At 40.2% G+C, this 27,914-nt stretch overlaps 1 protein-coding gene across 4 annotated transcripts; it reads right to left on the bottom strand.

Moving 5' to 3' along the window:
* Nucleotides 1–27,829, bottom strand: tfeb (transcription factor EB). 4 transcript variants are annotated; one of them, XM_035904910.2, is made up of 13 exons: nt 27,568–27,829; nt 27,022–27,097; nt 16,807–16,871; nt 12,809–12,913; nt 11,832–12,008; nt 10,326–10,424; nt 10,020–10,208; nt 9,236–9,325; nt 5,911–6,028; nt 5,711–5,767; nt 5,141–5,216; nt 4,885–5,032; nt 1–4,787 (listed from the first exon to the last, which is right to left on the bottom strand). In XM_035904910.2, exons 4-13 carry the CDS (start codon nt 12,836–12,838, stop codon nt 4,215–4,217), a joined length of 1,557 nt encoding a protein of 518 aa, XP_035760803.2. In that variant the 5' UTR covers nt 12,839–12,913; nt 16,807–16,871; nt 27,022–27,097; nt 27,568–27,829; the 3' UTR covers nt 1–4,214. The 4 variants fall into 4 exon arrangements, with proteins under 4 accessions (XP_035760803.2, XP_006784468.2, XP_006784470.2 ...); XM_006784405.3 differs by lacking the exon at nt 27,022–27,097; XM_006784407.3 differs by lacking the exon at nt 27,022–27,097 and having other exon boundaries at nt 5,711–5,761.
* Nucleotides 27,830–27,914: the final 85 nt, after the last annotated feature.

Raw genomic sequence — 27,914 nt, 5'->3', positions numbered from 1 at the left:
ATAAAACTATAATTCACTTGTAGTCATTGTCTTACATTGGTATTGGTCAGTAGGTTACATAACCATGCTTCAATGACACTGTACCAACAAATATCCATTTTTTTCTCAGTCAGCTGTGTCTTTGTTTTTTGGCCAAAATTCAGCAGGGATACAAAGTCTACATATATTTCCTCCCCCATTTACCATGTCAATTTAAAATATTTTTTGTAAGATGATATAAAAATACTGCTTTGAATGATTATTTTTTAATAAATAACCCAGTGACAGAGTATACAAACAAAATCTCTCCTCCTGCCCACTGACAAATCCACAATGTGTGAATACACCATATATTCATTTCAAAATAACTGCTAAATACAATATGCTACTGACTTTGCTAAAGGCTGAAGTCCATTATCAGTGGATTTGCATTGCATGCTTCAAGTTTCCACCTTACTCAAAAGTTGCACATAGAATATTTCTAATGGCACACGCAAGCATCAAATTTAGAGACACTTTCATTCGTCACAGTGAAGGCAAAACCTGTGGTGTCTGTTTTGGAATGAAGGGGTATTTTAATTTTTTATCTAAAATAAGGGCTGTGTAGAAATATTTTTTGTAAGTAACACTCACACACATTTCTCATGTCAGAAAAAACGAAAGGAAAATAAAACTTTCAGCCAGTGTATGGGTTCTAAAATATTTTTTTATAACGTTATTAAATTCACAACCACCTTCCCCCTTTGTTCTGCAGAGCGCCCTCTAGTGGAAAAATAAAGGGAGCCTGAGAAGCTCTAGTTGGATGACTGAACAACAACAGTCAAACTGTAGCTGACAGGAAAAGGCTCGACCCCGGATGATGACAAAAAGTGGTACAACGTCAGGAGAGTCACAAATCCCTGGCCTAGTTTAACTGAAGTCAATCAGCTTCCAGTCTCCATGGAAACCAAAGACAGAAAATCAGGAGGCAGGTAGGGCAAAAAAATAAACTATAAAAACGATGTTCTTCAGTCTGACAAGAACTACTGGTAAGCCTTTACATTCATCAAATGAGCAACTTGATTTCAGTCCAATGATAAAAAATCACCCTTCATCTATGTCTGGATCCAAATTTCAAAGTGAAAAGAGAGATAAATAAAATCCCAATCATACAAAAATGGCATCAGAAATATACACAATCTCTTTTAAAATCAGCTGAAATCTTGAAGTTTATAAATGGTTCCCCAACTCCAGTTAAAACATTGTTTAAATGCCTGTACAGTACACCTCCTGAATATGGCTCTGAGAAGAAAGGGTTGTTTCGGAATAAAATTGAAATAGAACTAAAATATCAAATACAAATAAAATACATTTAAATGGCATAAAACATCTGAAGTAAATCTTATTCCATATTTCTGCCATGTACAAAGTAAAAACAATAATGTCATTTTTTTCAGTGCTTTGGGAAATACAATAAACAAACTAAATAATAAAGAAAACAGACACTTCTTTTAATCAAAAACAAATCCCCTTGAAAGTATGTTCACTAAATAGATTTCTGTTCTGATCATAAACTATATCAATCAAAGGTAAGCCCCAGGTCTACCACAGCAGAGATATGACACAGGTTGAGCACAACCTGCTCCAGTCGTCACTTTGACAGCTGGAGCAATGAATCACCATTGGGTGACAGTTTGAACAGCAGACCTGAGCTTTACCTCTGCAGCTGGCAGCTTCATGTGAATCTCGAGGCAAGAGAGTGAAGCAGTGGGCTCTTCTGAAAAACAACCTCACTCCACTTTGTGTTCATTTACAGTTACCTCCAGGCATATGTGGACAGTGGCACATTTTTCACAATCTTGCCTCTGCGAGTCACAACAAATGATTCGAAGAAAAGACGCTATCACAGTGCAGACTTTAAACAGAAATATTGCATCAGCCGGTGAGGAATTACAGCCATTTCACACAGTCATTTCTTCATTGTATAAGCAGGTAAAAAGTCTTGAAGATGATTTCAACTGTGGCATTTGCATTTGGAATTTGTTGCTCAAAAAGTCAAACGGATCGGCCTTAGGCTACAAAAACAAAAAAAAACCTTGAGAGAGGCAGTGGAAGCTCGGTACATTCTGATAAAAAAAAAAAAAGAGAGAGAAGAATGCACCGGGGAAGTTTGGCAAAAAAAAAAGCAGATGATGAGCAGTTTTGAAAGAAAATACAGGGAGAATCCCTGCTTTAGTCCACGAGTTCAAGACTTAAGGCAGTCATTGCCTGCAAAGGAACCTCAACAAGATATTAAAGAACTAAATTTACAGTTACATCAATTTGCCTCCCTGAAAATAGGGGTCAGTGTATAAAAAAAAAGGCAGTAATTTCTTGAAGGTAAATGCAATATTTTTGTTCAACCCCTCAAAATAAAGTTGACAATCTGCACCTTAACCCCTTATAACTGTAACTTGAATATGTTTTGGTACACAGCTAAAAATAATAAAAATCACGTCAGTGTCCAAAAAACCAAAATGAAACAAAAAAAATGGACACACCTGCCTGTGAGTACTGTAATACCCAAGTGATCGTTTGTGTTGAAAGTGTGCATGTCTGTGAAGTGAGTGTGACCGCAAATACATGCAAGTGTGTTCTAATGTCATAAAGACAAGCTTACGGCTGCTGACAGACAGAACTAACATTTCTAGTTCCTTCAGACATGCACTCTGTTCCATTAATTTGACAGGTCCTTAACATTTTGGCTTCATGTCTGAATGAATACACAGGTTTGCTTTGGGTGACGCTTGGATGAAACAGCGTGGAACATGAATAAATTACCAATGCCTGAATGACCGGAATGGCGACACCAACAGACAGACGAAGCCAGCAATTTTGCACACCCTGTGTCTGAAACTATTAAACTATTTAAACATGTCAATTCTTTTTTTCATCTCGCCCTATATATAAACCTTAAAAGGTCACTTAGTGGCAGGAAATCACTGTATCTCCTGTGCTTACAAGGTCACACTGATGCAGAAGCAACTCCTAAAGCATTTACAGGTATAGATGAATGTGATACAGAGTCAAAGCTGAAGACCTCCGACCCATAAACACGTGCCTTTGAAGAGGAGCAGCAAAAGTAAAAAGGCACAAACAGACAGGGGTTACAGCCCTGACATATTTCAGGTTAACATCCACTTCTATTTAAAAGCCTGCTTGTGTATTCTGTTACAGTACCTGAGTGTTTTGACACCTCACAGAAATGGATGGCCCTCAGATTTTTGATGGCCATCCAGTGTGTTTTCTCTACCCCCACTCCAAAGTCAACAGACTTTACAGTATTGAGTAAAGATTGCGACAGTGCTGGAGGTGCTAAAAAATAAAGGTGGGCAACGCTACGTGACTGCCTGTGCATGCATTTTTTCAGAAGATGACAATTTCAGCTCGACAAGTAAATATAAAGGCCTTTGCTAAAAGCTGAATTATCCAACTTTTGCAGCAAACTTCAGGGTTTTTTTGGCAATATTCCCCAAGATATGGATACATATAGACACTTGAGCAGGCTAACACAAAGTTTTGTCCAACACCAAACGGCTAAAACCTGAGGCCAACTAACAGCCTGAGGAAGGGAACAATGTGACTGGACTGCATCCCCTCAAGATAAATTATGCATGCAGGGCCATAAAGCCATTTCCATTTTGTTCTCTATCGTTCATTCAATCGTTTATGATTACTAAAAGGAGCTGATGTTAGGGGCAAATAACTTGTCCTCTTCGTGTGCGATGATGCACTTGGTTTGTTCTTGTATCCGATAACGGCAGTCTAATTAACTGGGTGTTTTTTGTCCCTTGTGCAATTATGATTCAGGGCCACCTTTATGGAAACAAGGCCAATTGTGCCATATAACTCCTGACCTGGCAGTGCTGGTTCACACCTTGTAAATGCTCAGTGTGTTGGGCAAAGTTTTAAGCTGCTCAGTTAAACTCACATGCACTTATGTGTGTAGGTGTATGTGTGCGTGTCTGTTTACGCGCTCGTGAATGTTTGTGATGAATGTGTACTGTTTCTAATGACACCGAGGGGAAGTTAAATGTACCACAAAGGAGTGTCACTGGTGTTTCCTGAAACTGTGTGATATAAATGATGTCATGTCTGGGGGCTGATTCATTTCTGTGTGTGTAATGTACGCATTTTGTATTTTGCAAACGTGATATTTATGTTTACTACAATCTATGCGAAACCTCGTGTGTTTGACTGAGCGAATGCATGCTTGTCTACATTATGTCTCCGTCCTCTATGCTGAAGCTGGATCTGCGGCTGGAGTCGACAGACGCTTCAGGGGACATCGCTGAGAGCAGTGGGTCTCCACCCATAGGGGACAAAGGCTCGTCCATCATAAGGAAACCTAGGTCGCCTCTCCTCGCCTGGACGTCAAGTCCACCCAGGTCACCCAGCCCAGACATGCCATCTGAAAGCCCTGATATCCCATCACAGAAGTCCAGCGACTGGGCAAAGTCAAAGTGCTGGGAGCTGCCCACAGCTGGGTACTGAATGGGAGGCTGAGGCTGGAGATGCTGTGGCAGTGGTGGCAGCTGCCTGGGTTCGGGCTGGGCCTGGCCCTGAGGGTGGAAGTGTGTGTGGGAGAGGAACTGGTGCTGCTGGGCCTGGGGATGAGCCTGGTTATGGGGTAGATGCTGGGGCTGGTGATGTGCTTGTGCCTGGGGGTGAGAATGGTTCTCCTCTAGGCTGGTCTCTTGTTTTATATAAGAACCCATAATGTCACCCGTGTTCAGGCCAGAGGGAGAGTTGCTGGGCAGGCCATGCAGACGAGCCTGCATCTCCAACTCCTTTAGACAGTTGGGAAAGAACAACAGCAATTTTATTACTATTAATATTATTATTCATTTTCTATGATTCTGGACATGTGCTGTACAAATGTGTTACCTGGATGCGCAGCAACAGCTGCTTGTTGGCCATCTCCATCCTTTTGAAGTTGTTCTCTACTTCTCTTGTCCTCTGTGCATCCTTTTGCATACGTTTGATGTACTCTACAGATGCCCGCAATATAGTGCCTTTGTTCCAGCGCACATCACTAAGCAAACAGGGGAGCAGACAGTCAATTTTCACTTGTAAGTTCATGTCAGTAACTACTCAACATCTGTATTTACTTTAAAAACATGGTGCACTAAGAGAAACTCACAGGTCATTGGTTTTGGGGATCATGGTGCCCAGCTCTTTAATGCGATCATTAATGTTGAATCTCCTCCTCCTTTCAACTATTGCAGAAGAATGATAAGACCAATGGAAATTAGCACAAAGGAGAAAACACACTGAAGATAATATCACTGTGCAGGTGAATCAAAGGCATTAAAATAAAGAACAGGAAATTGTACAGATGCTACTTTTTAAGTATGTATAGTATAGATCAGCACATACTGGATATATACAAAAAGTGTAAAGAGAAGCAAACATTTAAGCACACACACACACACACACACACACACACACACACACACGCACAGTCACAGGCAATTACACCTAAGTGCAAGGACAGCAGAAATTACCAGGTTAACCATCCACCCAGTAGTTGGACTATGTCAGCTAAATCAGCACATGGGCCGTATAACACTGTTTCTGCATCGGAAAGATTATGCTTTGTGTGCATGTATGTGCTACGTGCAAATCCTTCAAAGGCCTGCACATTATCAGTGTGAGAAAATAAAAAGGGAAAAAGGATTTAGGGAAATAGCATTCTGAGGGAAAGACTTACTCAGATTGTGGTTGTCTTTTTTCTGTCTCTCCTTGGCCAGCGCACGGGCTTCTGCGTCTTTGCAATAACAAAAAGTGATTAACTAATGGCTGAGAAAGCGCCACGTCTCAGAAAAGACAGCTTATCAAGAGTGCCAATAAACGCACGCTACGTTTTCACTGATCAACAGAATCTGCATCACTTAGTAACATCTTTCGCACCTGAGAGTTCTCGCTTGATGGTCAGATTGGCAGGACAGGAGTTGCTGGTCATAGCAATGGCTGGACCCTTCATGCCAGGACCTGCATACACATCTAGGTGACTGCTTGAAAGAGGGAGCTGCAAAGGAAACACACGACACACACACACATGCATTTAGAAAATGCATAGTATCTTACAAATACTTTGCAAAGTAAAAATAGAAGATGAGCAAAGGTTTCAATTTTCTGAATTAAAAAAAACTAAGTAAACCTAACATCTCAGTAAGTACCTTTATAAAGTTACTGTTCATGTTTATTGTGATGTAAAGAGCAGATAGCAGCAGATAATGCAGTAATATCACACCTGAGAACAGCCTGCCAAGTACAGAAATGATTGACTATCACCTCATCTATCTTATCTGTCTTTATGGCTCATTTCTCTCCTCTGCTTTCACCAGCTCCTGAACTCACACTCATGCAGTGGTCTCCACACTCTTGCACTTTAGACATTGTATAACAATGGTGATTTAGTTTGCTATGGACTTCTAAAAGACGTGATTTCCTTTTAATTGTACAATCTAGTTAGCGTGATGAACTTTTTATGCCTTGTAAGCAACCGTGTCGTACTCCCTGAAGCAAGGGCAAATATGACGCTGCTAATGAGGCCTGAAAGATAAAGAACTCAAAGGATGAGATAGCTTAATCCGCTGGCTACTGTCTGAGCTGTGAGATCAAACACATTCACACACTAATATAAACGCAAACCTATGTATTTAAGTTAGATTTTTTGTTACAATTCTCACAAAATATCTAAAGAATATATGAAATGTAAAACTTTAACTTAAATGATAACATTATCATGAGACCGAACTGAAGTTTACCCACACTGTTAAATACCAAAGACTTTTAATTTGTAGGATCTCAAGCATTAACCATTTTCTAGAGGTAACATTTTTTTTAAAAATTCTACATCATATTAAAAAAGAAGACAGAAGCCCATTTGAAACCTTGTCACAATTACAAATCTGGGGCTGACTGAGTTATTGAATCAAAAACACACAACTCTAATAAGTCCAAATTCCCTGCCTCGTCCCTCTGCAGCGACCACATTCTGACTGGGAACACCACCTTCATTCTCCACTCCAGTAAAGGCCCATTTAATTCAATTTGAAGACTAAATTCTACTTGAACTCAGTATGGCTCAGTGGAGCAATGCACAAGTCAAACTGTTCACTTGAGCCTGGCATTCAGGGGTGTTCCAGATTTTTGCTAAACTTTGAGATTCCAAGAATTCCATGGAGTTTGCTGCTTTAATCCCCATCAGGATTAGCAGGTGACTTCCACGCACACTGTTCTGACAGCTGGGCGTAAAGCTGGATTTTTTTGTTTTTATTTTTTTAACATTTTGATTTTCACTGAGTTTCTTCCTGTGGTAGTTTATTGTGCTGGCTTCTCACTTAATCAATCGAAACCTGATCAGCACGGTTCACCTTATCAGTGTGATATGTAAACCCATTTAGAGTGATTTAAGCAATTAAACACATCATGCAGGATTCTCACAGTTAACTCAGACACTGCACACAGATGGTCAGATGTATGTGTACAAAATTAATTACTAACAGCTTAACTGTTTCACAGAAGAGAAGGAAAAAGACAGTATTGGCTGCTTGTATCAGTGTTTGACATGAGTGTCAGATAAAGCAACAGGAGACTTTGTAGGTTTCCCTGTCTACCTGCTGCAGGAGCAGGGAAAAAGTTGGACAACTACACAATATGTCTGAGAATGCAGAAGCTAAGTCCCGCCAACCTTTATGTTTGAGTGCACCATGCAGGAGTACAATGATCTTAAATTAGCTTAAATGTGCAACAGTTTTGATTCATGTCCAGCAGAAAACAGCCATCACATGCTAACAAACACGCACGCACACACACACACAAAACCACGCCACCACCCCTGCTATTCCTCTTTTTGATAATCAGGCACTCAAGGCTGGGACTTAAGAGTCACTGTGGTTCAAATAACTCATTCAGACAAAGAAAAGAATCCGACAACTCCCAACCAAAACTCAAAGAATTATAAACAAGAGTACTTCATTGTCTTACCAGTTGAATCTGTTCTCCTTCAATAACTTCCACAATTGCATACGTCTTACTCATCTCCTTCATCCTCTAACTCCTTCTCCTACAGTGCCAAGGCGCTCCCTTCTTCCCTCTAAAGGCACAAGCAGCACATGCAGCTCTGAATGGCACTGCCGCTCCTGTGCTGCCAGAATGACCTCGGCAGCTCCGCTCCTTTCTTTCTTCTACCTCTGCTCCCAACCAAACAGGAGTGAACTTTCCCCTAACTGGACTTTCAGCCTGTTTTCCCCTTACACAAATTGCCCTCGCCCCCCTTTCCCTCCTCCTTTCTATTCCCCCCCCCCTTCTCCTCCCCCCCCCTTCCAAATGTCTTGTAAACAAGTTGAACTCTAACTGCTGCCAGTTTAATTGTTAATTTTCTGAGTTTGCTCCCTCAAACACAAAGTGCTGTACAGTCTTCCAACTGGTATGTCCGCCCTACAGTTTCTAATTATGCCCAACATCATTCAGGGCCAGAATGTTTTGCGACTAAGTCAATTAAACATTGTTAGTGTATGAGAATATACAGAATCAAATCTAGAGAAAACTCTACTTAGAAACACTAATGTTACAGTGACCACAAAGCAATACCCGATAACATTAGGAATAACTAAGAACATTAACAACTGCCATAAAGAGAGCCATTTTTCACACACAAGAACAATGATTATAGGAAGCACTTAAAAGAGTACTGATGACCTGGCATATCCAGCTCTGTGACTCATGTAGTACAGACAGAGCCGGGATTGAAGTGGTCGCAGGTTTCAGAGAACATCATACTAAATTAAAACACTTGGGAATTCCCTATTCTATTTTAAGGTGATGCATTCAAGCTATAGAATCATGTGGTAATACAGAGAACAAATATATGTAACGCTTGGTTTCAATTTTCAGAATAACACGACGCAGTAATGTTTTCAGTGCAAAAGTCTATTTTAAAAGTAATTCTGACTGCTGCAGAGCGGCCAAACTTCTTTTGCTGCACCATTTCATAGATACGTCACTTGTTTGTTTTTGTTACCACAATACCACTGTAATGTCACAGCATAAAATCAGCAGAGACAAATTAGCCCGTAAAGGTTTTGTGGCCTTTACAGTCAATGATCCATTTAAACCCTGAGTTTAAATATGCAAAGAGTCCCTTAAAACAAACTGCGTACACAATGTGTAAATAAAATCATACGTTTGGATGCAATGTAGCTTAGTTATATGTATTGTTCCTACTTACTGTGTTTGACATTTGGACAGCATCAGTGAAACTTTGAAAATACTCATCATTGGACTGCATACTGATGATGTTATCAATGACCTCATCCATCTGAGGGGAAAAAAGAAGTGTTAATTATGTTTCTGTGACCTGTTTTTATCTAATGTTAAGAGAGGGAAGCAAACCAAAACCACCATTTGAATGCTTAGAAAACACTAAACTAAAAACAAAATGCTGTCACTCCTCCTAAATTGATTAAAGCCTCAGAAACTTGATTGTAACCTCCCCGGACATGCATGTTACACTACTTATCTATCTAAAAGGATTAGAGAGAGACAGAAGAGAGGTGGTTATGCTAAAAGCACACAGCAGGTCAAAGTCTTACAGGTTCAAAGGGCCATCCATTCTGCTGCTTCCCTATCACTTTTTAAGCTGTAATTACTGGTGCAAGGCCATTATGGAGCATTTAAATCCCACTGATTACCATTCTCAGTTATTGCCAGTTAGTCAACACATTCATCCATGTCCCTACTGTGTGCACAACACATTAACATCAGCACAGTCACAAAATGCTCCTCTAACCCTTCAAAAGACCAATTAAATCATTATGGTGCTTTCATAAAATGTGGAGATGATGTTACTTTGGGGGTAATAGTCAACCCTCATAATTTTATATACGAGTGTAATTAAGTCATATTTTAGGGATATTTGTTCAGTCTGGATCCTGTAAATGGTACTTTATGACCTGCCCAGGAATGAATGTTTATGGGTTTATGCTTATGCTACTGTCGGCCCACACATCTACCTCTTTCTCGTGGCTGGAACCAATGTTGAGCATGGCCATCGGGCTGTTGGGGGCACTGTTGCCAGACATAAGCTGCTCGGTGCGCATGTGTGGGGACTGGAGAGGTGGGGGTGCAGATGCTGAACCCCCTGCAGGTCCCATGTTTGTGGGAGGCGAGGGTGGTATTAGCCCCGCTACTGCATTGACCGCCTAGGAACACACAGAGAAAGAGAGTGTTACAGCATTAGTGAACAGAGATCTGACATACTATAGGCAGATGTATTTCAATACTACATGGACGGACTGAAGAAAATGAAAAACGTATACCTGTTTGGTAGCGTAGGTGGTTGACAGGTATTCTTTCACTTGCTGTCTTCGAGACTGACGGATGTGGTAGTCTGTAGGATTTTCAAGGTGAGTCTGTACCTATAGTAGGGACAAACAAGATGCAATCAACTCTTTTTCTATTATTAATTCAGTTGGATACTCAAAGTATCATTTTTGGGTACTTCTTTCTATTTTGTCACAACATATGTGGCAACAAAAAGCAAGACTAACAGCAAGTTCGCTTATTTCAGTTACCACACAGGGATATTATAGAAACATACATTTAATGTACAATATAAGCTTATTACCTTTCAATAATATTTAAAAAGATAACACGGAATATGCAATTCAGACCTCATTATCTCAGTTATGGCACTAGGACATAGTATGTTTAAGTCGGTGGTAAAGCCTACAGGAGTAAAGCCTCACTGAATTCTCTGATGTGGCTACACAGAGCATTGGACTGGCCTCATTCCTTCAGATCAAAGAATAAAGGAGAGAGCAAGCTTGCTCGCCATTACTACAAAGAAAGACTTGACTCCTCAGCCCCCCCTCAGCTCTCTGTTATATAACCATGGTAGGGTTATATTAAATGAACTGTGAACTTTTCAGTCAATAGATATTTGTACTGTGTTTACCTTGTAAATACCTGGTCCAACAACAGTTCTTTACATGTATGCATTTACATGTATGGTTCAGAGGGAGTGATAGAGAAGCTTACCTTATCTACAGAAAGAACAATGACAACTTTAAACTCTGTGGTGATTTCATAAACACCATTCCCCTCTCCCACATAGGCACGCATGTGCATGGAGTAAACTGTCAATGCAGCAAGTTGGAGCATTCAATACGAGTTACACAATGTATGAATTCTCACTGCAAAATGCACAATGTCATATAATGGAGTATTCCACAAACCCATAAACTCGCAAACACACATTATGTAAGATAACAACGCACACAACAAGCATCTCCGGAATCGGGCAAAATGTCACTTCGGCTTTATCTCTCCCTGACTGACTCAGGCTATCTATCGCTCCTGTCTGCCCTATCGCACAACGTGTCAAACCACTCCTATCTCCCCTTTGTGTCTTCCTACCTGCTTGGCGCGCCTCTGCATTGTTCTCTTTTCGTTTTTTTTTTTAACCTGACTTTTGCCTGTGTGTCAGTGCTGCTTGTTTGGGAGGCCACAGTGCTCAGTGAAGACCTGACCACTTCCAGTTGCATGCTCCTGCCATTGCTTTATTGCTATAACATGTAATTAGATAAATAGAGGCATATTTTTCAAACACTCGACCAACATGTTTTCTTTATTTTACAGTCCCATAAATCCGTTTAGTGCTTTCTCTTGGCATGTTTGCATGTGGACTGGGAGCCGCAGACATTTTACTACACTCTGTTTGAGCATAATGTGCAGCGGTCCTGTCAAAAAGAAGCTGTGTGGGGAGTAAATCCAGCAAAACATTTCTATCACAATAAGCCATTTCCATCTTAAGAATATCTGACCTTCAGAACCTCCATGGGGACCTGCATGCTTTGGTAATGTTGTGGAGTGCTAATGGCTGGGGTGGGTGCAGGTGGCCCAGCCATGTGGTTCTGCATGTACTGCAGGGCTGCATTCTGCTGCTGCTGTAGCTGCTGCCGCTCACGCTGCTCCTCCTGCTGCAGCTGGTCTCGCATCAGCTGGAAACAAACATGTACACACACATTAGCGTTTATCCTCCACCCAGAAAGACAGTGTAACCAACACCAGCTTGTATCTGTTATTAAAATGAAACCGGCAACCTTTTTGTACATGTGCAAAGTGTCCGAAAGGGACACGGTGAGGACTTGTGAAAACTGTAAGATTTGTATGTAAAAGTTTATAATCAGCCGTGTATTTTAAAATTTACTTTATTTTAAAAGCTTCAATGTCCATTAAAAAGCAACAACAACAGCTCTGACCCGCCTTTTAGTATATTTTAGTGTATATACATTGTACATAGTACCAATAATTCTTCTATAATATTTTATTGATTCTGCATTTTTAGTAGCTTTGGCTTTTTCACATATTTTTTAAATGTATTTTTACTTATTAAATTTTTTTCTATTTCTCTTGTTTTCTAATGTACCTCTAATTCATTGTTTTTCTTTCTGACCCTTGTGCTGCTGCAACAAGGCATTTACACCACTGTGGGATTAATAGCGTCTATTTATATCCATCTATGTAAAAACAATGACATAGTTAAAAGAAAAAACAAGAATTTGTTTTTTTCCTTTTATTTTTTGGCTCAGTGTTATACCTTATACATGACAGTGAAAATCAGGCCCTAATGAAACCTAGATAGGTAGACACGCCCATCTATCAATCAAAATGCTATGAGACATTTAAAAGGATAAAAACATTTCAAATTCATTGCACAACATTACAAATATAAAGTGATATAAATAGCCAGCAAAACTCCCGCATGCTGTTTACTGAACGGTGGAAGGTTATGTTGTACCTGCATCCGCAAGCCAATGCGTGAGGCCATGGCTGAGGGGCGGGGGGGCAGGGGAGGGCGAGCTGACGTTAATGCACCACAGTCCAGCCCGAGAGGTAGTGGAAGCTGTGAAAGAGACAACGAGGGGGGGAAATGAAAAAACTGTAGTAACATAGAAAGAAGCTAGAAATGATCTGATTAACATAAAATGTAACCTCGCTATTACAGATCATTTGCAAAGAACTAGACTTTGGAAACAAATCTAACCACTGAAGAAAAGCCTAATTAAACTAATTCTTTTATGTTTAACGGCAACATCAGTGGTAAGAATGGAGGTGTGAGACAAGAGGAATTGTGTGCAATACTTTCGTGTGTACAGACCTGTGGCTTTGTGATGTTACAATTTTTTTGGCTTTGTTTATTTAACAGTGAAGCAGATTCTCAACTTTAGTTTAAGCATTCATTCCTTGTTTAAAATAAAAAACAAAAGTCTTACCTTAGTTTGTCTTATTTATGCTAGTATATGTATGCAATTGTTTGACGATAACAAGATTGTCCAAACCTTTACTAACTATTGATAAACAGCTATTTAAACTTATAAAAGAAGTCCAGAACCAAGTTGATTAAATCCTCTGTTCAGTTAAGTTAAATCAAGGTAGTAGTCACACCAACGCAATATCTTATTTATAAAATTCAAAAAAATAAAGAATCCAGATTTCTGTGTTCCCACTGAATCAACTGTACTAAATCCAATTTCTAAAAGATGTTTAAATGCAGGGTGAATACTCATAAAAGCTGTTTACCAAGTTGACACAGCATTCGCTGATTCAGTCTCTGATCAGGCCTCAAGTAAGCAAAGCTGGATCAGTGAACAATCTGACACATCACCAGAATCAGCCAAGCCTCTCAAATCTAGTCATCTAACCATCCATTCATTGTCTGCCTGTTGTGCAACGTTTTCAAAGAAATAAAAAATAAACAACCCCCCAAAAACATACATCTCATGACTGTTCCCAAATTGAAATGTCACTTAAAAATCCACCTTTCATGCTGTATCTTTTGAATCAAAATTCCTCAACTACAATGACCTTTTGACTTTCACACCTAATGTGCATCAATCACATAACATTAGCAGCTAATGCAAAAACAAGGATCACTTACACACTCCTGGTGTTACCCTGACTTGACCCTTTTAGTTTTGTTATGATGAATAAAAAGACAGGAAATAATATTTTTTTCTCCCCCACATAGAGGATGATTTCCAGTCATGGAAGTCATGTCAAAGTCATGTGGTCTTGTTGTTCTTAAGTGATCATGTGAGCAAAAAGATGAGGGGAACACCCGTCACCCCTTTCAACATCTGCTTTTCATACACACTCTCACATACACAAAGTTAACATAGATTGGGGAGTTCCTGGGCTGATAGTTCCCCTTCTGCAGTGACTTGCATTTAGCCCCTGCGTGACAAAGCTTCTCTGGCCCTTTTAAAGGTGTGATGAAATCAGTGCTAGATCTCAGTGTCTAGTCAAATATCTTGTGCTTGCGGTGATGTGGGATGGAATAGCACAGCATCAGTCAGAATGTGATTGCTCCATTCTCTGTATATGCTCATAAAGAGAGAAAGACAGAGCGAGAGAGAGAGAAAAGCTCATTGTGCACGAGGTACAATAAGAAGGGCAGCTCCTATTGAGAAGGACTGAAGCCGCCTGTTGTCCACAGTGTACATTTCAGCAACCGAGGGGGCACACACTGCCTGCTTTGTGCCCATTAGATGGCCCACATGAAAAACACACACCCATGCAGAGATACACATTCAAACACATACAGTTTCCAAAACACACTTGTGCCAGAACTTGGACTTTAGGGCAGGCCAACCGGCAGATCTTAAAGGACAGCTTGCTTTAATCTGCAAGATTTACAGCTGTTGATGCAGTCTTCCTGCAGCGACAGTAGTAAATGTCTTCAAGGTGTGCACTTGTGCACAACAAGGGCTAGTTGCACAGGGGTATGTTGTCGTTGACCATAAAAGCTCTTTGCAGACACAAGCTTTACTTATAAAAACATATTAGATTTGACTTTAACCTAATGGTCTACTTTGTAGAGAAACCAGGCTACGTGGCACAAATAATGGCCCAAAGACACACATTTGAATCCCCGATGCACGAGTGAAAGGATTCCAAATCTACCTTGTTTGTAAAGCTGCTGACAGTGGCAGATGCGTTCGCTGCAATGTTTACATTTCACTTCCTCCATTTTCATCATGCAAAGTATGTATCATACATCCACCCACTGTAACAAAGCCATGATCCATGACCGACATGTCCTGTAAATGTTGCACACTTATTTTCATCATATAGGATGTCACTTCCTGATATCATATGGTGACACACTGCTACCAGGCAGCGTGATCCCCCACACGGGCCTTCCCATTGCCTGACATCAACTGGGGGCATTTGTGACGCAGTAGAAGCACAGAGCAGCTATTGTGTGTCCGACGCTGTAATGTCACAACCCCTTCACTTCAAACACTGACAGCCAGTAGTAGGATGCAGAGCGGAGGAAGCCCGGGTCAGAGGCCAACACTGCCACGTTAGTCACACAAATATATCTCAACCAAAGTCCAGCTTCCATGTCTAAACTAGCGTAAGCATGTGTTACTGGAGTACTTTGTGTGAATTAAAACATTTTCAGATCAGGTCAAAGTAAAGTCATGTTGCCTCCTCACATCTGTGAGGAGGCAACATGGCTAGGTAATGACAGCTAACCAAGATATCCAAGACGTGTGTAATATATTCAACTTAGAGAGTGATGACAGCTTTTCTTCCAGGCAGAAGCATAGCAGGTACACACAGAAGTACACACTAATGTGGGGGCAGTGTGGGGCTATAGCACCTGTGCTCGGAGACAGCGTGTTAATTTGTGGAGTGTTTATTTTTAGAAGTGGCTGTGCAAAGCCAAGAAGGGCCTTTTTGGCAACCAGCAGTTATATGTGGGGTGTGTACATACACACACACCTACCTCTATGCATGCATGGTGCACATGTATGTTGTCAAACCTGCATATAAATAACAGCATGTAAAACTTTATTTAAAGCAAGTGTAGGACCTGTGCAAATCAGTTCTGCACAGTTAGTGAGCATAGAGACAAGAAGTGCAACATGGCTAGCCCTGCTCTGAACACCAACACGTCAACAATGTAGTGCAAAAGCTGCTTAACCTTCCTCATGACAAGACAAGATATTAAAGTTTTCACAAACCAAACTTGGAAAACCAAAGAATAGAATTTCAAGTCAAAACACAAACGCTGGCTTTCTCATTAAGTTATCCGTCTTCCTGTGCTAATGGCTAAAATAACCCCTGCTCTCTGTTCTCCTTTTCAGGAACACCATGTTCCCCTGAACTACGGTGTGTTTTTGTTGTTTTGTTCATGTGTTTGTGTTTGTGTGCATAGCCTCATGCATTTGTGCATGTGTTTGTGTGTAGGTGCGTGTACAGGTTAGAGGAGGCCATGCACATGAAGGGTAAGCCTGCATGTGTATTAGTGCTCTACGGTGTTTGCCAGTTTTCATGCAGACCCCTTGAAAACATGTAAACAGACCTCTGTTTTGAATATGTCAAAATCACAATTTCCACCATCAGCTTAAGGATACCATGATTACGGGATAAAACTCGCACTGGAAGTATGGGATTCAGCATATATATATATATATATATATATATATATATATATATATATATTTACAGGACATGTAGGTCATGGATCATGGCTTTGTTACAGGTAGTCCCACTGAGACATACACACTGGCAAACAGGCAGATCATTTTCATCTGTTACCACAACATATCTGTGACATAAATATATATGGTTAGAGTATACAGGGGTTATATAGGCACACTGATTTTATTTCTAATTCTGAATGAAGCACAGTGCTACAAACACTTGGCATGATGATTTTGATGGTAGAATAGGAAAAGATATCTTAACAGCACGCAGACAGACACACACACAAAATACAATTACCTGTTTGAGAGTAAATAAGAGTTCACAAAGTAGTGTGTGCTCTGCTTATGCTGCTGACTACATGTCTGGATGATGGAGAGAGTCGATGGCCAATGGGATGAAGGGATGAAAGAACAAAAAGACAACATCAAAAAGAAAAAGAAGAAATGATTGGTTATAAAATGTAAAACTGAACAGAGAACTGACAGATAAAATGAACAGCTATAAATAAAGCATATAAATTTGGCAGTTGTGAAAAAGCAGCTGAGGAAGCAGTGAAGTATTTAAGAAGGGGGAGCTGCAGGTGTGCAACACACACTTAAAGCAGAATTTCCATAGCGGAAGCAAGTGAAGCAACAGACCATGGTGAGGCTTAAGTATAAACACATGCGACAGGAAGATATTCTCAATAACTGATTTGAAAGTTGTTGTTTTTTCCCCCCACTCATTCTTCAGGCGCTGCATTTCCTATACCTAGTTTCCAGTCATTGTAACACCTTAATCATTAAAGTAAGAGTGTCAAGGATGTAAAGGTTTTTATGAAAAGGGATGCACACCCAGGGAAATATCAAAACATTGCACAATATCATGGTTAGAGTTAAAAGGGATCTAATATACACACATATACACAACGCACACTTTTAATATCTTAGTGAGGACATCTAAGTGACATACTGCTTTCCCTAGCCACTTACCCTAACGCTAACCATCAAAAATGAATCCCTGAACCCTTAGCCTAAACCTAATAGTAACCCTGACACCAAAACCACAATCTGAGTCTCAAAAATGTCTTCAAACTCGTGGGGACTTTTGTTTTTTTGTTGCCATAAGGGACTGGTGGTCCCCACAAGTATAGTAGCGTTCCAGTTTTGGTCATCACAAAGATATCTACACACACAAAGAGTATATAAAATGCAAAATAACCACTCAAACATAGTCAGTAGTCTTAAGACTGTAAATGTAACGCGGATAGAAACATCTGTGTAATTTATTATCATCTCCTCACCAAGATGAAGTGCTAAGGTTGAGTGATTCTACTCAGTGGCTAACTTTCAGAAGGTCATCTAAATGAATCACCATAACTCATCAACACTGTGCCTGAATCACAATGCCTGTCACATTCAACAGCCTATTTATAGTCGCTCAAGAGAGACCCTGAGCACAGAGAATCTCAGCTACAGTGATCACAAAGCAGAGAGTACTGTGAAAAAAAGCACGGAAAGAACAACAGCAGGCTCTCCGCAGTATCTATTGTACAACACAGAGATATAGGAAGGACAATGAGCCAGCATCATCAATAAAAACCACAATGCATTACTTCCCCTTTCCTTCCATGAGTTTTCACAACTCCTAGTTCTGTCGGCGGTGAAGCAACTTCCTTGCCAGGCAAGCCATGGAAAAAACTAAAACTTTTTAAGCCATGACATGACATGAGTAAGGATCAGTTTACACCAAAAACTTTGCAATTGTTTGACACTGACAGCCACTCTCATACAGCACTTGAACTCCTAGAAGGAAGGGGAGAAAAAAACTACAATAAAACAAACGCTGTCTAATCTAAAATCAGTTAAGCTATTTCATCTAACCAAACTGGTTAAACAGACACAAGACCTGAATTATACACAAGCCATATAGAGATTATGTAAGTGAAACACAGACTGTAGGGCACTATAGGGCAAATTGTAATACTTTTATCCAGCATCTCTAAGAGCAGGTGTAGTGCAGTCTAACTTATAAACTAGAGGATAACCCAAACACAGAAAACCTTCTGAAAGTCTGGCCTCCACTGGTCATTTTTACTTTTTATGCTTGCAGTTCAGCTAAGATTAACTGCCCTCTGCCATAATCGATCACAATGCTAAACAACGCTTCAAAGCTGCTCAATCATATTTTTCGTTTTTCTTTTGTTTTTCTTTTTTAAAAGTCACAGACAGTACGTTAAAATTGGGTCATAATAGACCAGATCTAAAGTGGTTTCTGTTGCTGTAAGTGTTTCTGTTCCTCTGCCTCTTACTAAAATACTTTGCACATAATATGTTCAGACATGTTTCATAGTAAGCACGAACAGAGCTCAGGCTGACAGCTGTCAACAGCCAGGCACCACGAAACACACACACAACAATGGATATAGTTCAGTATAGTTAAACTTCAGGTTCTTACCAGAAACTCTCCAACTACTCCAAAGACAGCATAGTGTATCCAGGTGAAATGAGCTCCTCCACGTGTTAGTAAACACACTGACAGAGACCATGAGCCGTTTGCTTGCTCAGCCAACCAGAGCTTACATGTGCTGCTCCACTGATTGTGATGCCACCCCTTCCTCAACAGGACTGCTTAAAGTACAGTGTCAGTCACTATTAGTCACCTTCTGCCCCTTTTCTAACCACCAGCTCAGCTTCCTAGACGTCCTCCTCTTCCTGCTGTTTCCCTCCTCTTCCCCTAAATTACCCTGAATGCAATCGTCTGGGCCAACAACAAGGAGATCCCTGTGTCTAGCTAAATCTTTTAGTTTCTTCTTTCTCTCTCTCTCTCTCTGTCTCTATTGGGCAGCTCCTCCTCAGTCCAGCCTCTCTTCTTAATTCAGTGCACAACATTTGCATACAGCAACACCTACACATATGCGTGCGAATTTGAATGCAATTCCTTATTTTATCTACCAGGTCACTGTGTTTTTATGACCTATAGGGCAATGAATCAGCACATTTACTTCTTTAATTGAACACCCACACACTATAACCACACCACACGAAGCACACAAAACATTAACATTGATGATCTGCATTTTTTCAGTGTTGTTTCCACAGCTTTCTGACTTTTTCTAATAAATGAAACATTTCACAGCCATGGATTTCTAAAGCTGTGATCTCTGCATTATTCAGGTATGATTTAATTTATGTTTAGAAAAAAAAACCCACAATGGCTACATCACACATAGCTAAAATGTGATCCAAATAAACACTGAAACACTAGTGGTAGCTTTACAGGCATAAGATCTGACCAGCAAAAAACTGCCTCCAATGAGGGTTTACGTTTTCTGAAGTAGCGCAGCAGAGTATTGCAAACTTAAACCTATATGGAATATCCATGTATTTCTGTCATTAATGAGATATTATGGATGAATGGCTCCTGAAGGCGGCTCTCTATAAGACAGTAAAGAACATCAAAATCTCACGTTCAATAAAATGCATATACACAAGTACGTTGTATCCATCCATCCAACAACCAGACAGACAAAAAAAATAAGGAAACAGAATACTTATGGATATGCCAGAAAGTTTATTTGGACGTAGCTTTTTTAGTGGAAGAAACGTTTTGTCACTCATCCGAGGGACTTCTTCAGTCAGCTGACTGCAGGTTTCACCAATCTTAAAAACAGTACATTTGCATAATGACCAAAACTAGCATCACTGATTACCAATGGGCCGTGCTATCAGTTTCTTGAACTTGCAGTCAGCTGACTAAAGAAGTCCTGTGAATGAGTGATGAAACGTTCCTCTTACTGAAAACGCTACATCCAGATGAACAGAATCAACTTTCCGGGATTTCCCTACCTGGATGCTTGAGCATGCACCAAGACTTATGGGTATGATTTTTAACAGACTCTGACTGATGAGTTCAAGCATCATCGCCTGAACTAATATTAGAATAAATTCATGGCAACAACAGTATCGTGTACAGATCGTGTACAGATCTGGCTAACAGTATCATGTTTTTAAAGATATTCCCCATTGATATTCACATAGATGTTCCCATAAAACTATTGTAAAGAGGCAGTACTCATCTGAAAATCTCTTATATTAAGGACTATTGCAATTAATAACACTGTATCTAACCCAGTTATTTACATCCCTCCATGCAAACACTTCCAACCTCTCCACACCCTGTATGCCTCAATAAGGAAAAACAGGTCACTATGCTAGTTGTTCCTAACACAACAGAGGAGGACACAGGCCAGCATGGTTCAGCAGCACCCAGCTGACAAGAATCCCTTGTTTGTACACAAAGCTTTAAACAGTAGGCCAGCTCCAGTTCTCATAGTGCCCACAGTGTATTTACTGGGTTATTTTCGTCCAGGGGCAGGACCCATGAGGGTCCTCAGCTTATTGGCCAGAGAAACTGCGTTCCTGTCTAGGCTACCAATGGTAACTAATTTCAGTAGGAGTAGGGGGGAAAAAAAATCTCTGTCCATGACAGCCTTGTACCCTTTTACAACGGCCTTTCAAGGATGCACATACATTGACGCAAACATACCAAACATACATACGCCAATCAAGGACCTCTCCATTGTCGATACGCAAGTTTCCCATTTTTTAGTGCCTCAGTCACTACAGTTGGACCAGATACCATCTACTCTATAAAGACCAGTACTGCGGCTCTGCTGAAAGTCTAAAACATGTGTTTTGATATGTTGGAATCAAGTCTGACCTGGCTATGCTCACTTATACCTATACTGTGTGCTATTGATGTAGGATAAAATAGGGCCGTAAATATGGCAGGGAAGTCAGAGAAGCTGGATGTAGCCTGTAACTGCACGAGTGTGTGCTTTTGTGTATGATGTATCAAGAAATGATAAAATATAACTATTTTAGAACTTTAAAATGCATTCTTTTGGGGTTTTTTTTTTCTTTTTTAAATCCATTTAAACTTTATTTAACCAGAAAGTCTGCTGTGATTAAAATCTCTTTTGGAAGGGAGAAGGTGGCGCCACACCACTATACCAGCATGACACATGATATTTTTGGTAACCAAAGTGATGTTTGCAAGATTCTGCAGACCACAGCATCTGACGAAACCAATATTCACTTATGTAAGAGTTGCTTTACGTTAAAAAGACTAAATAACTGAAACTCTTTGAAAAAGAAAACAAAAGAAAAAACAGAACCCACAGCACTTCCCGACTATGCACATAACATCATTTGGCCCGAGGTGACCCCATGCTGTGTGTATGACTAATAGGAGTGTTGTTGTGGTTTAATGATACTTGTCACATGCTATAAATTATGTGGGATATTATAACTCTAATTTGAAGAAATATACACGTTTACAGTTTACAGGCAACGACGTCATGATATTCCAGTCACCGTGTATGAAGCAAATAGCTGTTTATTTTAAATCAATCCCATTTCTTGTTGGAGAATTTAAAATATACACTAATAATATAGACAAAACAAAAGTAGTGGTCTTTGTTTGTGGATTTAAGAGTGGGTAGTACAGTAACTAACCAACCAGCAACCAGCTACACTACATTTCTTTTTGCATGGGTGAACATCATCATATGCGGGGAAAATGGAATGGAAGGCAATCTAGAGATGAGATGAGGGATAAGGCACACACACACACACACACACACACACACACACACACACACGTGAACTTAATTTGAGTTTGGCTATCACACACAAACTTAATGACTCACACCACCTTGAGTACAAAAAAAATCAAATCGCTGTAATGCTTGTTAGTATTAGTGTTGGAAAGTAACAGAACGTGCCTGTACATGTGCACAAGAGTGCGTTTCCGATCAGAATGCATTTCTTGTCCTCTGATCAAATATGAGACAGGTTTTATTTAAACAGTATAGACTAAGGAATGTTATCTATACAAATACACCCACACACAGCTTGATGCTGTATATAACTTTATCACAGAATAATCTAAAGATTGTTCCATAGACTATTACCAGCCCTAAGAAAGAAAGACAAAAACAACAACAACAACAACAACAAAAATGCAGCTATTAAATTACTAGGATTAATTTATACATGCTTGTTTCACTCAGGATTTTTCCCTGGTCATTCCCAAAACACTGAATATGTGTTGGGAATGACAGCGAGAAGCCAACCACCTTCAGGTTATATAACATGCAGCATTATGCAAGGGGAAAGAAAATATCTAAGGAATCAAGTTATAATCAATTGGAATTTGAGTATCTTTTTGTATTCAATTCATAACTGAAAGCTGCACAAGGTACAATTCAAAGAAAGTTCTTGAACTCAATCCATAAGGCATATAAAATATACCAGATTTAATTTTGGCTCCTTGTGAAGACCTGCACCATTTCCAGCAGTCCTGCTATTTTTAAATCACTTCCTGGAAGTACCATGCTTGTCTGCAGTTTCATCATGAACCTCAAACTTTCGTGAACAGCAAACATCAACCTCTGAGTCAGACGGACCCAGCTATCATTTTGCTAATCATCATGGGTAACTGGGACACTGGCCTCTCTTTTTTGACACAAAGACCAAACAGTGGTCTTAAATGGGAGACCGGAAGGGAGATCATGAGGTGAGTAGCGCCACCAGGTCCATGTCATTTTATTTAATTCACAAGGTGTCACTGTAAATTTGGCCCTGAAGGTCAAATGACTGTGAGTGAAAATTTGGCTCAAATTACCTGAACTTAGAGAGCAGGCTCAGCTCATTTTGAGTTGTTTACAATCAGAACTACTCCGTTTGACTCCATATTCTTCCTTAAAATGGCATTCAAGTTGAACAGTTGTTATCGGGCACTGCAAATGCATGCCTAGAAATGGTCGAAATGGGACTTCCAAGGAGCGATCCAAGCTTAGCAGGAGTGCTGGAACACTTACAGCACTTCACAATGAGCTGACCTTGAAGGGGATAGTGGGCAAATTTAAATCAGATATGCTGTTGAGGGAGTAAAATATTGTTGTTTTAAATCTTGAAGAACAAACATACAAAGCAATGTGACGCCACTGTGGAGCTCAGTATGACCACCCCGACCCCAAGCTGAGGAGGATTGAACATTTCTGAGCCTAGATGAAAAAGTAAGGTCAACACAAGATGATAATAAGTTCCAGGGATTTGGGATATCAGCCATATCCCAACGACAATTAGTCAAAGGCAGAAGTTTATGCATCCAATATGGATAAATATGTCCTCATGAGTCATCAGTGAGTCAATAAATACTCTCCCTGGATCTTTTTTTATGCCTTAAAAATAGCCTGAAATCTAAGCTAAAAAATGCTGGTGAGATAATCCTGAGAAAGCAGATTTGTGTTTTCAAATCACCAGTGGTTTCAAAGTACAGTCAATAGCAACAACACTTGGAATCACATTATGAAAACCTGTTTGAGGAGCCCACAGGGCATAACATTAAGGAAACAGTCTGTGGAGTACATGTGAAAGTTCCTAGTAAAGAACTGAACTGTTCAGCTGGAACTACTTTTCACAGCACTGAAGACAATTATAAATAGAAAGAGTTCGTGCACAACTTAAATAGTAGCAGATACAACACCTATCTTTTATTATCAGTGCTTCACTGAACCTTGAAATCTAAATTTTTTGTGTTAATTTCACAATGCACTTCAACTGTTAGCTTCCTGAAAGAAGTGAAACTACCAAGGACACTCTTTCATATTCATTATACACACTTACTACACATACCTTAAAGTATTATTAAGAAAAGCTTAAAACACAATAACTGATTCATTCCCATTTATGTCAACAACTTTCAAATGTCACACACATTGTGTGTTAAGTGTTCAGCAACATTATGTTTAATATTTCTGAAAAACATCTTAATAAGGAGACAAAAGGTAACTGTAACATTTTCTGTGGGCCACTGTAAGCGATGAGGTTTAAGAGAGACACATCTACAACTGATCACTGCAGTTCACAATGATAAGAAAACTGTAGAAACACACACTGCAGCTGCCCAGTTGTGTATAACTCACAGATGCAGATGAGCAGTGATTCTTACAGAGAGAAATGAGACTGAGCAAGCCTGTCACTACTGTCTCTCAGTTAAAAAAAGAGGATGTGAAACTGTGGAATGAAGATAAGATGAGGAAGTGGAGTCACACATTTTGCACATGCCCTAAAAACGCCCCACCCACACTTACCTCTGGGAGATCATGGGTCATGTTGTCATATAGCACATGCCACGCTGTCATTCCCGTGGTTTTCTAGAAAAACTCCGAGCTTCAGTAAAAAGCTTATGCAGTAGTTTGTGTTATATTTCTGTCTGCCTTTTTTAAATTATTATCTCTAAGGAAAACCAAACAAACCACCAGGATAGGTCCTGGTCTAAGGACAAGAGCTGAGAAAGCTGTGTAGGTCATGGGAGAACTGTCCATATGGCAAACGGATGAAGCTGTGTTTACACACACCTGATGCTCTTTCACACTAGAGTACATCCATTGAACCGAGCCACTGTGCTTGTGTGTCTCAGTGTGCAAGTGCAAGGGTGTGTGTGTGTGTGTGTGTGTGTGTGTGTGTGTGTGTGTGTGTGTGTGTGTGTGTGTGTGTGTGTGTGTGTACACCTTGCCTGCCTATGTTTACCTGAAGAAAATTAATCCCATCACCAACGGACTGCAGACACATACCCAATGAGGCTGAAAATATCTCTCTCCCTCTCACACACACACAGGATGCAATGCTTGTACTAATTTGTGCATTTCTGTGCCAAGTTGAACACAAATCAGGGAACAGAAATACTAAAATGAAATCTTAATTAGAATACTTGATGTGGTCACATTTCCTGTGATGTTTCCATCTTTAACTCAACTTTGGGTTCATCTGCTGCTCTGTCTGAACAGGTGGCAGCTGTGCTATTGGAGAGAATTAGAGTGCAGTCAGTCTATCAGGCGTCACTGCTGCTCTGCATACTGTGACCAGTGACCTCTGACCTTGCTGACAGTGACCTCACAGCTCTGTGCGTTTAATAACCCTGGCCCCTCTCGTATTGTGTGCACTACATAACCCTGCTGGTTTCACGATGACCTTCAGTCCCATTCTTATCTGTGTGCCTACACTTGTTCACGCTTGTTCAAAAGGAGTCTAAACAGCTACACAGACACCTTGCACATGAATACATTTAATCTTATAAATTTAGTTTAAATATCAATTGACTCTATGTAGATATATCTCCAGCAATCCATCATTTATTTGAAAGTTTAGCTAATAAGCAGTATAATCTCCGTTATGTAAACATGCCGAAAGGCACATGATAAAATTACAAAGCAATAATTCAATTAAAATGGTTCATTAGCATGCAGACTGGATTAGTTACAGCTAAGCTATCTGCCAATGCTGATGCCCAGTTTTTTCATCATTTCTGAGTGGTTACAGAGTCATGGACACAGTCATGAGAGAGAAACAAAGAGAGTCAGAGGTAAACTAGACAGAGGCAGAAGGAAAAAAGAAAGTTTCTAATCATGCATATTTCAAATTATACATTATTCCCATAGTCGGCTCTAAATCCAGTCACATGCATACTTATCTGTGGGTATTTTTGTGTTTCAGTAACATGTAGACAGACATCCTCTTGCCTCACAGCTCTCCCTGTCTTCTATATCAAAACCCATGTGCATATATTCACGTATCACGATGAACCCTGACCTCATTGATGCCTCCGTGCAAAACTCATTTTACTGGAAGTGATTCAAGGCAAGCGCAAATAAAAGGAACCCACTGCAGTTCCCCAAAACTCAAGCTTCACAGATCTGTTAGACGTGCAGAAAGGATGGAAGCTGGAAAGACAAATGAATTTAAGCAGTAACCCAAAACATGATACAAACAGATTGCTGATATTTCCACTGCGACTTTGCTCTCTGGGGAACAGTATGTATGATTGCAGAGACCAAGTGTCAGAGAAGAGAGTCTTATGCCAAACGTTGATGGTGTAATACAGAGTCGCACCAATGTTCTCAGGCAGGAGGGGGGCATTGAGCCACTGCACCCATGGTCTGGATGGGGGGGGGGGGGGAGTATGTGAAGCCAAGGTGTTGGGTAAATAAATAAATAAGGGGTTGCTGATGCTGAACATTATTCTGCTGATGTGAATCTGCTTTTTTAAATAAGTTGCTTCATCTAAATTTATTTCACCTTTAGTTGGGGAACGTCATATCTATCTAAGTAAATTGTTGGTTAAACAGTTTAACCACAGTCCTGAAAAAGCAAGCTAAAACTTGCACTTTACGATGAAACGACTGTTAAACCCAACCACGCATGCGCCTTTAGAGTCAACTATTATCACTGCATTACCAGACAGCAACTATCATGCTAAACTCTACTTTCCACTTAACATACATACAGCACATGCGCGCGCACACACACGGCAATAGGAATAGCGCTCTGTGCTGAGAGGAAAGACTGCATAAATCAGGGGTGCCTTCATCACGTTGGCACCTTACATAACTTTAAAGGTAAGTACTTTAACAAGCAGAGCAGTAATACAGTCTGTACAGTCACAGACTTATACATAGCAGCATACCCCAAGGCTGAGGTGTTGTTACTGATACCGGTCTGGCTGCAGCTTATAAATGGCAAGAGGGGCAACTCCCAGCAGACTGGCAGAGGACAGAAAAAGGGGGAAAGTGGTGCAGCGCACTGTAAACCAGTGGTTCCAGGGTCTTCATCACAAAGGCAAATGTGTCTTTATATTTAAATTATGGTTAAAACTACACGTACAAAATATTTAACGCAATAAATTCTGAAATGTGTCATGAACACCTCAAATCTTTCTACAAATATATTGAAGGCGGCAAAAATACATGAGTAGAACAAATGTCCTGTATAATTTCTGTTTGTAGCCTGTATGCACAATTCATTTTTGTATTCATTTGATGAAATTGTGCCTTTTATTTCGCATAATCAATTAGTTCAATCTAATCCATTCCATTTTAAGTCGATAAATCGCCCAAGTTTGCGTTGAAAGAGAGAAACGCGCACTTGTCTTTTCTTTTCACGGGGTTTCCAGAGGCAGCAGCGGTTCAGCAGAGGGTAACAGTTTCAGTAGCGTTGGTGAAATCTAACTTACCCGCTCTGAAGGTCAGACAGTACAAAATAAGAGTCAAGCTCAGGAGAAAAAAAAGTGCGTGGCCACTTCTCTATATTCTGGCACCAAGTCCGTCAGAAACTATCACAAGCTGAGTTTTAAACCAAGGTTTAAAAGGTTTGACTTTCCCCGTATTTCCACACACCGACAGCGCGTGTGTAACCGATGACACTTAGCCAATTTGTTTTCGTTTTGACGGTCAAGTTGTCACAACTCAGAGCGTCCGCGGTCACCTGTGCCACCGCCAATGGCAAAGCGCAAAACGGCCTTGTGGGAAATGTAGTTTTTACATCGCGTAAACCAGAAGATGCGCTATTTTGAGGTAGTGA

The sequence above is a fragment of the Neolamprologus brichardi genome, chromosome 5, assembly GCF_056152115.1.
Source record: "Neolamprologus brichardi isolate AB-2024 chromosome 5, ASM5615211v1, whole genome shotgun sequence".
Lineage (NCBI taxonomy): Eukaryota > Metazoa > Chordata > Actinopteri > Cichliformes > Cichlidae > Neolamprologus > Neolamprologus brichardi.
This window is presented reverse-complemented; position numbering and strand designations above follow the sequence as displayed.